Below are 13,087 nucleotides of genomic sequence, written 5' to 3' on the forward strand. Positions count from 1 at the left end.
TTACTTTATATTTACAGCTGTATCATGTTTTTTGCAACACCAGCCAAAAGGACTACTGACCACTCCAGTAGTCCTAGTGTTAAGCAAACCATGTCTATGTCATATCACTCTGGTGTGCTTCCTAAAGCCAGTTTTCCACATCCACAGCAATATGTCATGCTCAGCTATACAAAAACCAGTTTTTAACAGCAAAATCACCTCAGTCACATGTAGCGCTACAGGGATAAATCCAGCTTATAAGAAATGTACCTAAAAGCCGTTAGTTTGATTTGTGATTAACCCCTTCCCCCCTCCCTCCCTCCTAATTGATCTACCCCTGGATATAATCAAAGTTTTATGTTGTAACATCGGACATGAAATGGAAAAAGAGTTTTTTCAACTTTTTTTCAAACTTTATTTGCACATCCATTATCTTTTCAACAATCTCAACAGTGCACCTGATATTGATAATAATATCTAATGTAAGCAATGGAAAAGAAATTTAAAATTTTAACACTCAGTATAAACAGCGATTCCAAAACAACAAATAATGCAGATTGTTTCATTGGGAATGAAACTTCTGACTTCTGTAACACATTAATACATTATTGAATTGACATAAATATTGAAAAGAATTTTTTTGTCTTTCGAATTTTGCGAATATTCAAACAATTGTTATCGAACAACATTTTCGAATAGCTCGAGAATTCTTCTACATTATTGTCCGTTCATTACAATACGCAACAACAAATAATTAAACTTATTTTTTTGGTGAATTTCACATTGATTTCCAAAGCGATAATATAATTAAAGCACACAAAAATGTGAATATGGGAAGCGGCTGCAAAGTATCGAGCTCAAAAGAAGTGACTGGTGCTTATCATAAGTATAATAAGCTCTCTCTGAATATTATAGAGTTTCATGGCTCTAGTGAATAACTATTTTTTTCATTATTTCAGTAGAGCATCATTTTAACATGGGTTTCATGAACATCATTTGATGGGGCCCAAAGTCACCATGAGTATCAAGAATCAATGGTCTGGTAGCTCAATGGATTGAACCAAGGGCATGGTCTGACCGGTGAGATGGGCATCTAACTCATTGTTCGTGGGTCATGAGTTAACTTTTGTTTTTATACTCGTACATAGCCCTTGTGATGAGTAATTAATTAAATAACCTGTCTATAACGTGTTAAGTAAAACAGTCTTTTCTGGCAAAATTTGGTTTCATAATATACTGTTTTTTTCACAAAACCAAACTTGAAAATACCGGGATTCGTCTGTACCTATTGCTAGTGAGTGTTTGCTAGTTTAACCCTTTATTCGACCGTGTTGCTCACAGGCAAAATGAGTTTCTCATATTTTTCAAGTACAGGCGTATATTTTCAGCATTGATGATGCCATGAAACTCCTAATGTTCATGAAGTTTCTACAATTACCAGCAGAATAGCTCAAAAGTAAGTTTGTCTTCTATCACTTTACAAGCCAAGCATGAATGATTTTTTACCCTAGTATTTTGAAGGGAAATACCATGTGTGGAGGAGACATATTGCTGTGCATTGTTCAACAATGATAGCAAAGTAAGTTGTCAAACAATAAATGACATTTTTATGCCATTCTCATCTGTGTAAATCATATAAATACTGTACTCTGAAGTGTGACATACGTTAAAGAAAGATTAATTGTGTCATAAAAACCAGTGCTGACAAATCCCAAATCGCCATGGCAACTGCAAAATTTATATTGGTGCCTGATATTTTGTTATGTGTAAACTTAGATTTGAGGGCAACACAAAATTTTTGGAATTTATATCAGTATTTGTAGGAATGTAAAAATTGTGCTCAATAAGTCCCGAAAAAGTGGAAACAAAATTTTTGGATTGTTGTTTTTGTTAGAAAAAATTTCAGCCCAAAAACTTCACTCTGTTGCAGGGAAAAAAATTGCTGGCGGGTAATTTTTTTTTCAGTTTGGGAAGCTGTGCATTGTTATGTTAAATCATGCTGCTGCAAATATAGTGTAAATTTACTATAAGGTCATTCATGACGAAAAGACAAATCAAATTCATTTGTGAGAAGTAGAGATCAAAATATGGGAACATTATGGCCCTTAAAAATATGTGTTAAACTTTGAAGAAACATGAAAGCATTTCAAAATTGGCATTTAAAAAAAAATATGATGGCGCTCAAAACAAAACCTGCTACTTGATGGAAAATCTATACTACAGCTATGTGTGCCTTACACTCAAATAACATCTACCTTTATCATTTCTTCCATGTTCAACATATGTATTTGTTAATTTTTTTCTTTAATTATTACTCAATAATCACTCCCTTTGTTCGACTTGCAGCTACAGTTCGTGAATAAATACATGAATACAAACATGGACAGTGATGTATTCAACAATCAAAAAAAGAAGCAATAGCTCGTTAAAAAAGAAACATTCATGAAACATGGACCGGCATCCTAAATTATTACATTTATCGATACTTGATGTGCATTCATACATAGAAAACGGTGACAATATAACTTCAATAATACAACTAGTATATAAATATTTGTATATTATGGTAATTAACAGCATTTCAACAATGTTTTTGGCACCATAGCATCGCAGAATCTGGGATGATCATAATTTTTTTTATAATTATAATACTTTGACAACGTTTATCAAATATTTCTCCCATAGGAAAACATCAAAAGGTTTTGTAAAGCATGTGAAATGTAATGAAAAAGTTCAGAAAAGGGAAAAAAGCAGGTAACGAGAAATTTTTGGTTTCTATAAGCATCGGTTGATAAGTGCTGAGTATTCTCATCGGAAAAGGTTTTCCTGAATTGAATTTGAACATTTCGATATCGATTCAAGGTTTTTAACTTGATTGCGTTGCATCCTAATTTCTGGAAAGATTTTCTCTTTCAATAATGACTATATATAGAGTCGAACCCTGTTATGGTGACTCTCGATATCGCGCCAGAAATTTTCAATGAACAAACCTTCTATTTCTAGGAATTACCTGTGTTAAACCGTGATTCGATATAACACCAAACTCGTTATAATGCCAGAATCCTGTAAAATATATGGTGGCGTGCAATCAGGTTTGACTGTGTCTCCACTCTTAAAGAGGAGATACTTGATGGGTACTTGATTACTTTATTTTTGTTTATCAATGGAGATGTTTCCCTTGGTTGTGGTATTGTGGATGTTCCTCATTAGGTATAGCATCAAGATTCATCAAAATTTTGTTTCTTGAAGCATGTGTTGATGGGTATTGAACGTCACGATCAAAGACAATAGGCCATCACTGTTACTGTATATACAATAACATCATAGCCATAAGCATGTTTGTTCATGGTTACTTCAGAGTGATACATGAACGAGCATGCTCTTTTTCTAGGATGAGCACTGGCTATATTCTTGTTAGAGGGAATCAGCTCTTGATTAGTTATCCAGTAAATCTCAATACTATAGTTTTTATTGTCTTTTTCTTCGACACATAACTCTTTAAATAATCTTTCCAAAATGTTAACAGATGAGACTGAAATAGTTATTGCATCAATAAATAAACTTTCAGCAAGCAGGCAGGATTGGCAGTAAGGACGGAAGCGAGCATTTCTCGTTTTGGATCATTAACACTTGAATATTTTGTGCCAAGTTGGCAGTTTTTTTCTCTTTCTCTACTTTGGCTATTATACACATACATAAACACATAACAATCTCAAACATGAAATCCAAAAAGAGAATTATGTAAAGTCATGGATGAATATGGTCTTTTTTTTTTTTTGCAACAACAAGCATGGAGGGCCGATTGAATACTTCATAAGCATATCATTATCTCAGAACAGCACGATACATTCTACATATAAATCATACGTCTTACATAAAGCATGATCAACAAGTATGCATGAATCATATGACAATCAAAGAAATGTCTTTCAAAAACACCTTCGCCTATCAATGTTATGGCTATAAGCATCTTGCGTGTGGAATGATTTAAACATTGGATTTTTGGCTGACTACATATACGTAAGCACGATTGTTCAAGATTACAACTGACCGTCTCGATGATTTCAGAGATTTTATACTCACCAAGTATTATAACAAGATTCTCTGTAGCGCCCTATTTGATAGGAATGATAACTTGTGAAGCTTCTGTAAATCATTTCTAATTTGACAAAGACAATGCAGCAGATTTCATAAAGTGAACTATGGAAACATCACAAACATGCTACACGTTAAAATATCTATGAAAAAGCAACAATTTTGAGCAAATTTCATGAAACTACAATTAATTGCACGTGTCATTTGCATTTTTTTGATTTGTCAAACTGTGACGTGGATTCTGTACCCCAGCCACATCCCCCCCCCTTTTTTTTCTCTTTTGCAATCCTCGATTAGTGATGATAGTCTGCAAGATAAGCGGGAATTAGCCCTGTTTTATGAAAAATGGCAGTTCGCTGAGTGCTACCTGGTAGTCGTAGATGGTCTGTGGTCCCTCAAAGACAGCTCCCCTGAGCATGTCTTTCCAACGCCCCTCTGGAATGTATATGTCCCTCTCCCTCTTGCCTTGTTCCAAGACAGGAGCCACGAGGATAGTGTTTCCCACCAAGAACTCGCTGTCGATGTTTTGGGCCACGGGGTCGTCCGGGGAGAGCCACCAAAGGGGCCTAATGATAGGGGTGCCCTCCTTCACGCTCTGCTTGGCAGCACTGAGTATAACCGAAGAATAACTGGCGTGTAAGTTGACCATTTTCAGGGAGATCCTCTTGACTTCGTCGTCGTAATCCCAGGGCGTTATGGAGAATTGTATGGATGGCAAGAACACGTTGACCTGCAGCCATCGTATGTACAGCTCCTTGTCCGGGAAGAACTCCTCGCCGACCCCGTAGTTGTTGCCGCCGACCATGTCCGGGAGAATGTAGTAATAGCCCATGAGCGAGAAGTGCAGCGCCGTCGGTATCACGGTCTTCAGGCCGTTGTTGTAACCCCAGGTCGAGTCCTTGTCGTACATTCTGACGAATAGGGGCAGCCGCTGGGAGTTCCACGCGGATCTGACCTCGACCATGCCGCCTAAACGGGAGGCCATTTCGTTGTACCTCTGGGTGTACACGTTCGGTTGCGACCTGGCTTTGTCATCGTGAAGGACGAAAGCCCTCTGGAGCCACAGGACCTCACCGGCGTCGAACTTGAAAGAATCCATCCCGTACCTTTCCTTAAGACTTTGCAGTCTCGAGACGTACCAGTCGACGGCCTCCTGGTTGGTGACGTCCAGCATCCCCGCTTGACCGTCCCACCACGTGACTATCACCGGCTTACCCTGAGGGTCCTTAACCCAATAGCCCTTCTCTTCTCCTATCTGGAAGTTTGTGCATTCTACGTTGCAGAAAGGGTGTACCCAGAACGTTGTCCTGAACCCCTGGGTTTTCAACCCGTCTATCATCTCCTTCGGGTCGGGGAACTTTTTGGCGTCGAACTCGAGGTCCCCGTAGCAGCTCTGCCACTTGTCATCGATCTCTATGTGGCTGAATGGAAAGTTGTTCTCCAGGACTTCCGTCGCGAACTGCACGACTTTCTTCTGGTCGATGTCGGTCTTGTACCGGGCCCACGTGGACCAGATAGGCTCCTCCATCATCAGCTGATCGGGGACGTTGGCCGGCTTGTCCATCCACCTCTGGGTGGCGTACTGATAGGCTTCCCTGACGTTCCGCGCTGAACACACCGTGTACGCCAGCTTCTGCTTCCCCGGGTCGTCGTCGTCGTCGGTTCGGTACGGGTGCTTGAGCGAGGTCGAAAAGCAGATCTTGCCATCGTTGCTGTCGTTGAAGCTGAGGTACAGGGGCACGTCCCGATCGACGAATATCAGGAAGCCGCCGGACGACAGCCACAGGTTTTCCAAGACGCCTCCGGTGGGGTGATGAGCCGGATCTCCGGTGACATACGAGTGCCACGGCCGCGAGTCGTTCTGCAAGGGCCATCTCTGATCGAGTCTCTCCCCACCGCCGTACCAGCCGTCGTCTCCGAGCAGGAAGCAGTCCTTCGCGTCTTCCAGATGGTAGTCCCATTGCACCGTGTGACAGGAAACCGATGTACATGTTTCGGTGGAGCAGGTTCTGCCATCTCCGTCCGGAGTTATGGTTAGCTTGGTCCTCTCGCCGTACTCGAAGCACAGGGAGTCGGACGGGGACTCGATACCCGCGCAGCTGTTGTAGGTCAGGTTGCTGCCGTTGGGTAAGTCCCCGAGGTATCCGCGAAGCGTTTTGCTAATGGAGGACCTGAGGTCTACCAGGAGGCGAGTCGACAGCGTTATCTGCAAGTCGTTCAGCAGCAGGGTCGGTGCTCCTTCGTAAGGTTGGTATTCGTCGAACTTCTGTCCGCTCACGTACTGGGCAAGTAGTGCGAAACAGAGGTGAAAAAACATCATCGTGGCTTTATACATCTGCAACGAAAAGCACCATCTATGAATAATCAAGAAACCATTGACGAAAAACGACAACGAATATGCAAATACTAATTCACCGGTAAAAATTAAATTGTTTTTTCTTATGTGTATCTTAAACCCTGAATATCGTGTTAGTGGTTTGGACAAAACTATATGTGTGTGTGGTCATCTGAGACGTACATGCATTTTCACGCCTGATTAATATTAAGCGATTGGTCAAAAGAGGGAAAATTGTCAAATTCGGCACCCTCCCTCGGTCCTGCAAGGTCAGCCTAGACAAGCATGCATTTTTGCACCTCATTGATGTTGAACGAATGGTTAAAGGATGTCAATTTGTCAAATTCAGTGCTTCCACCGGTCCTACGAGGCCAGCTGAGCAAAGCCTGCATTTTTGCGTTGCGCCTGATGTTAACGAGTGGTCGGAAGAGGGAAAATTGTCATTCGAAACCCCCATCGACCTGAAGGTCAGCTTAGATAAGCCTATATTTTCGCGCCTCAGTTATGATGAATCAGAAATCAAAGGAGTGCAATAGTCAAATTTGGTGCCCCCTACTGATCCTGTGAGATCAGCTTAGGGATGCATTTTTGCTCCTTATTGATGTTGAACGAGTTGTTGAAAGAGGACAAATTGTCAAATTCGGTTCCTTTATTGGTCGTGCGAGATAAGCCTGCATTTTAGCGCCTCATCGGTGTTGAAGGAGTGGTGTGGTCAAAGGATGACAATTTGTCAAATTCGGTGCGTACACCGATCCTGCGAGGTCAGATGAGGCAAGCCTGCATTTTTGCGCCTCGCTGATGTTAAAGGAGTGGGTCAAAGGAGGAAAAATTTTCAAATTCGGTGCTTCCACCGATCTTGCGAGATCAGTTAAGGCAAACGTGCATTTTCATTGAAGCAAAACCAGTGGTCAAAGAGGGAAAATTGTCAAATTCGACACCCCCATCGGTCCTGCAAGGTCAGCCTAGACAAGCCTGTATTTTTACGCCCCATTGATGTTAAACTGAGTTCAAAGGAGGAAAAATTGTCAAATTCGGTGCTGCGAGATCAACTAAGGCAAGAATGCATTTTTGCGTCTTGTTGATGCTGAACGAGTGGTAAAGGAAGGCAACTTGTCAAATTCGGCGGCGCTCCTGCGAGGTCAACTGAGGAAAGCATGCACTTTTGCGCCTCATTGATGTTCAGTGGTCAAAGGATGACAAATTGTCAAATTCGGTGCCTCCACTGGTCCTGCAAGGTTAACTGAGGCAAGCGTGCATTTTTCGCCTTAACGTTGAACGAGTGGTCAAAAGAGGACAATTTGTCAAATTTGGCACCTCTACTGAACGAGCCGTCAAAAGAGGACAAATTGTCAAATTTGGCACCTCCACTGAACGAGCCGTCAAAAGAGGACAAATTGTCAAATTTGGCACCTCCACTGAACGAGCCGTCAAAAGAGGACAGTATGTCAAATTTGGCACCTCCACTGAACGAGCCGTCAAAGGAGAAGAAATTGTCGAATTCGGTGGCCACACCTGTTTTGCAATGTCAGCCCAGACATGCATGCATTTTCGCTTGTCCGTGATGTTGAGAGGGTCGTCAAAGGGGATCAAATTGTCAAATTCGACATCCCCTCACGGTCCTAAGTCTGCGGCACGAGAATAGTATACTCCCTCACATCCCCAGTTGCGGTCCCCGTTGTAGTAGTAGTAATTTCGGAACCGTTATCAGAATTATTCAAGTATCAGAGAACTATGGGGAAACCATTCTCTCTCCATGCCGGATTATAGCTCTCTGACTAGTCTAGTGTTATTGAAGAGTTTTTCAACTTTTCTTGACTCGCGCCTAATCCTTGAATATACCTTGATTGAAGTGCTTTATATTGAAGGTGTCGATCGCAATAACTAGATCAGGCACCTTTGGATGCCTCAGGCTGAAGATCCGTCTGAAAATTTAGTGACCCCCCCCCCCCCCCAAATCAACTAGTCTATCAAGAACTACTTTTTTATACGGATCATTATGGTACCCTTGATACATACTAAGTCGACTGAACGGTGTATGCCGGATCTCCCTAAAATATTTTACGTGGGCCACTGCTGAGAGAAAATCCTACACGGGGGGGGAGGCAAAGAGAGCTGTCAAAAACAATTCAACTATTTTTAGAACTTAGTAGAACCCCCTACAAGATGAAAGTTGACAGGGCTTCACTCCTGGACGCTCCCCCCCCCCCCCCACAAGAAGGTCGTTGATGAATCTTATTTGTGAAGGATACTCTTGGATTTAGGGCCCTTCATGAAGACCACAAGATAAAAATGTGGTCGAAAGAGGGGCCCCGCGGATGAAAAAGGACGAAGAATAACTGCCTTCCCCCTCCCCAGGAAGGGGTGATTACTTTCTACTTATATTGATTTTTTTTATAGTAAAAATTTATAGTAAACTAAAATTTTACAAACAAACAGTTACCCGCCCCATAGGCTAAAGTCCAGTGAATATTCCTCTTGTGAAGGTTCTATGCAGGTTCATCTAAACACTATGCTCCCCACCGCAAACATTCCGCACTTCCGTAAAGCTCTGTCGAAAACATTTATCAAAATTCCTCTCCCCTCCGAACTTACCGCCATGGGCGATAGCTCTTCCTCCCACCCGTAAATAATCCTCTGCCCTGAACCACGAGGGGGGGGGGGCCATATCGCCCCAGGTTGTGAGAACTACTGCTCCAGACCAGGGGGTGTACGCCAGAATCGATCTTTGGAGGGGAGGGTGCAAAAATTTTCTTCTCGAGAAATTTGGAGTTACTACCCTTCAGAAATCATTGAAGTTAACAGAAATCGGTTAATATGGAATATAAATGGCATTTCCTTTCGATATTTTCATTTTTTTCAAATAGTAAACTTTTTTTGTAATTTTTGGTCGGTTTGGGGGCACGGGCACCCCGAAAACTCCCCCCCCCCCCTCGCGTACACATCTATCCACAACATCTATTAACGTGGCCCAATAAGCAATTTCGAATTTTATTTATTTTCCCTCCAATATTTCACATTTTTTGGCTTTAGGTTTTTTTTTTTTTGGCATTGTATATTTTTTTAGACAAAATGCCAAATTTTTTACTATGTGTGGCCCAAAATAGCTTTCTATCTACTCCAATGCGGCCCAGAAAATTCCATAAAATGGGTCCTTATCACTTAATCAAATAAGCAGCTTTGGGCCCCCGAACGCGGTTCGTCTTTTAAATCAATTTCAATGAATTATCTCTCATTAAAAGACTTGCACGAAAAATAATTAATGAGTGGATTATATTAAACTCGTACTCACCCGAATTGATGCAGGTAAACAAAATCTTCTGTTTTGGACGATCCTGTATTAGTCAGTGGCTCGATAATTATTATCTAATCTCTCTTCATTGATAATTATTATCTAAGCTCGTCGAAATCAGAGACGCCCCAAGGATAGCCCCATGAAGACAAAACGCTTTTTTTTTCGGCAATTTTTCTTGTTTTTTTTAGGGCGCCGAAATGTTGGTTGGCCCTGCAGCTGTATCCGATGATGATGTCTGTTTGCCCGTTTTGGCACGGTGCCCGGGAGAAGTTCCGGATTCTCCGTCGTGCATCTCTCAAGAGCCAAGCGCCACCACCTTCCTCTTGCTCTATGTATGATCTATCTAGCAACGACATCGTGACCCAGCTGCTCTTTGCTATCCGGGCATCTTGGCTGGATTTTCTTTGATTTGCTTAAGATTACGTGAAGGTTTTTTTGTGTTTTTTTTTTCAAGTCAAATCGCTTATTTTATTGTTTTTTCAAGATCGTGTCGCTGTCGATGCGATTCCTTGCAGCGAAATCGATCTCGTGGCGAGTTGAGATCGATCGCTTTTTTTGTTTTTTCCACAAGGTGAATCCGGGGATTTTTTATATTAACGTTACCGTGTTCTCCGGTTATCCTCGCACGTTACCGGTATCTTCCAAATTGTTAGAGATTTTCGTTATTCAGATTTCATTATTTTTGGCTTTTTTTTTCATTACCTATGAAATCATTTACTTCATTATTTTTGGTTTTTTTTTTCATTACCTATGAAATCATTTACTTCATTACTTCTGCTTTTTTTTCATTACCTATGAAATCATTTGCTTCATTTTTTTTTCATTACCTATGAAATCATTTACTTCATTACTTGTGATTTTTTTTCATAACCTATGAAATCATTTACTTCATTACTTCTGTTTTTTCATTACCTATGAATTCATTTGCTTCATTTTTTTTCATTACCTATGGAATCATTACCTTCATTACTTCTGATTTTTTTTCATAAGCTATGAAATGATTTACTTCATTATTTTTGGCTTTTTTCATTACCTATGAAATCATTTACTTCATTATTTTTGGCTTTTTTTCATTACCTATGAAATCATTTACTTCATTACTTCTGTTTTTTTCATAACCTATGAAATCATTTACTTCATTACTTCTGTTTTTTCATTACCTATGAATTCATTTGCTTCATTTTTTTTCATTACCTATGGAATCATTACCTTCATTACTTCTGATTTTTTTTCATAAGCTATGAAATGATTTACTTCATTATTTTTGGCTTTTTTCATTACCTATGAAATCATTTACTTCATTATTTTTGGCTTTTTTTCATTACCTATGAAATCATTTACTTCATTACTTCTGTTTTTTTCATTACCTATGAAATCATTTACTTCATTACTTCTGTTTTTTTCATTACCTATGAATTCATTTGCTTCATTTTTTTCATTACCTATGGAATCATTACCTTCATTACTTCTGATTTTTTTTCATTACCTATAAAATCATTTACTTCATTATTTTTGGCTTTTTTCATTACCTATGAAATCATTACCTTCATTACTTCTGATTTTTTTTCATTACCTATGAAATCATTTACTTCATTACTTCTGTTTTTTTTCATTACCTATGAAATCATTTGCTTCATTTTTTTTCATTACCTATGGAATCATTAAATTATTCTTTTCATTAATTTTTTTCTGAAATTCCTTTAATTAACCCGACTCTGGAATCGTTCCTTTCATCAAGTCGATAAAAAAATCATAATTTCATCTATTAATCTTAGAATTTTGAAAAAAATCATTTCTTTCATAATTTATTCTGAAATTTTTTATTTCATTTATTCAAAAATTTTTTACTTCATTTATTCTTAAAAAATTTATTTCATTATCTTTGATAATATTTCATTAATTCAGATTTTTCGTTGATTTTAATATTTCTTTCATTAATTTATTCTGAAATCATTTCTTTCGTTCATTTTCGTCGCACCACGGTAATTTTTCTGCACGCACGAGGGCTAATTAGACCGAGACCTACAATTCATTGCCGATTACAACGGCAATTTTTTTTTATTCTCACCGAGAGGTTGGTGCGCTAACCCCTCGGTGTGGGACTCCCTGCGGTAGTAATCCACCCCGGGTATTGAACTCGCAACACCTCTAAATATCCTTTGGTACTTTAGGCGGGTATCTTATCGACCTGGGCTACCGCGCCCTCTCCTTTTTTTCATTATTAATTGGGAAATTATTTCCTTCATTCTAAAATTATTTCTTTCATTGATTCTGAAATTATTTATTTTATTAATTTTTTCCGAAATTATTTTTTGAAATTATTTCTTCATTAATCCTGAAATTGTTTCTTTCATATTTATTCTAAAAAAAATGTCATTTATTCTCAAATCTTTTTTTTAAATATCTCTGAATATACCTCATTTCATTACTTCTGATTTTTCATTGATTCTGAAATCATTTCTTTCATTAATTTATTCTGAAATCATTTCTTCATTAACTTATTCTGAAATCATTTCTTTCATTAATTTATTTTCTGAAATTATTTTTTTCATTAATTTATTTTCTGAAATTATTTTTTTCATTAATTTATTCTGAAATCATTTCTCTCATTAATTTATTTTCTGAAATCATTTCTTTCATTAATTTATTTTCTGAAATCATTTCTTTCATTAACTTATTCTGAAATCATTTCTTTCATTAATTTATTCTGAAATCATTTCTCTCATTAATTTATTTTCTGAAATTATTTTTTTCATTAATTTATTCTGAAATCATTTCTCTCATTAATTTATTTTCTGAAATCATTTCTTTCATTAATTTATTCTGAAATCATTTCTCTCATTAATTTATTCTGAAATCATTTATTTCATTAATTTATTCTGAAATCATTTCTTTCATTAACTTATTCTGAAATCATTTCTTTCATTAATTTATTCTGAAATCATTTCTTTCATTAACTTATTCTGAAATCATTTCTTTCATTAATTTATTTTCTGAAATTATTTTTTTCATTAATTTATTCTGAAATCATTTCTCTCATTAATTTATTTTCTGAAATCACATTTCTTTCATTAATTTATTCTGAAATCATTTCTTTCATTAATTTATTCTGAAATCATTTCTTTCATTAATTTATTCTGAAAAATCTTTTTTTACATCAATTCCGAAATTATTTCTTTCATTGGTTCTTTCATTCATTTTGAAATTATTTTTTTTATTAATTTATTCTGAAATCATTTCTCTCATTAATTTATTTTCTGAAATCATTTCTCTCTTTAATTTATTTTCTGAAATCATTTCTCTCATTAATTTATTTTCTGAAATCACATTTCTTTCATTAATTTATTCTGAAATCATTTCTTTCATTAATTTATTCTGAAAAATCT

The 13,087-nt window shown here is 37.8% G+C and overlaps 1 protein-coding gene across 1 annotated transcript; it reads right to left on the minus strand.

Moving 5' to 3' along the window:
- Positions 1-3,650: 3,650 nt before the first annotated feature.
- LOC149071671 (alpha-galactosidase MYORG-like) lies at positions 3,651-10,044 on the minus strand. The gene is made up of 2 exons (XM_089247975.1): positions 9,699-10,044; positions 3,651-6,409 (listed from the first exon to the last, which is right to left on the minus strand). The coding sequence occupies exon 2, from the start codon at positions 6,407-6,409 to the stop codon at positions 4,400-4,402; it is 2,010 nt and encodes a 669-aa protein (XP_089104101.1). The 5' UTR covers positions 9,699-10,044; the 3' UTR covers positions 3,651-4,399.
- Positions 10,045-13,087: the final 3,043 nt, after the last annotated feature.

Source organism: Pholcus phalangioides, unplaced genomic scaffold (genome assembly GCF_987345545.1).
Source record: "Pholcus phalangioides strain wild (caught in Gottingen) unplaced genomic scaffold, Ppha-v1.0 ptg000018l_1, whole genome shotgun sequence".
Lineage (NCBI taxonomy): Eukaryota > Metazoa > Arthropoda > Arachnida > Araneae > Pholcidae > Pholcus > Pholcus phalangioides.

Excerpts from the sequence above, each read along its gene's own strand:
- LOC149071671 (XM_089247975.1), bottom strand. The coding sequence starts at position 6,409 with ATGTATAAAGCCACGATGATGTTTTTTCACCTCTGTTTCGCACTACTT.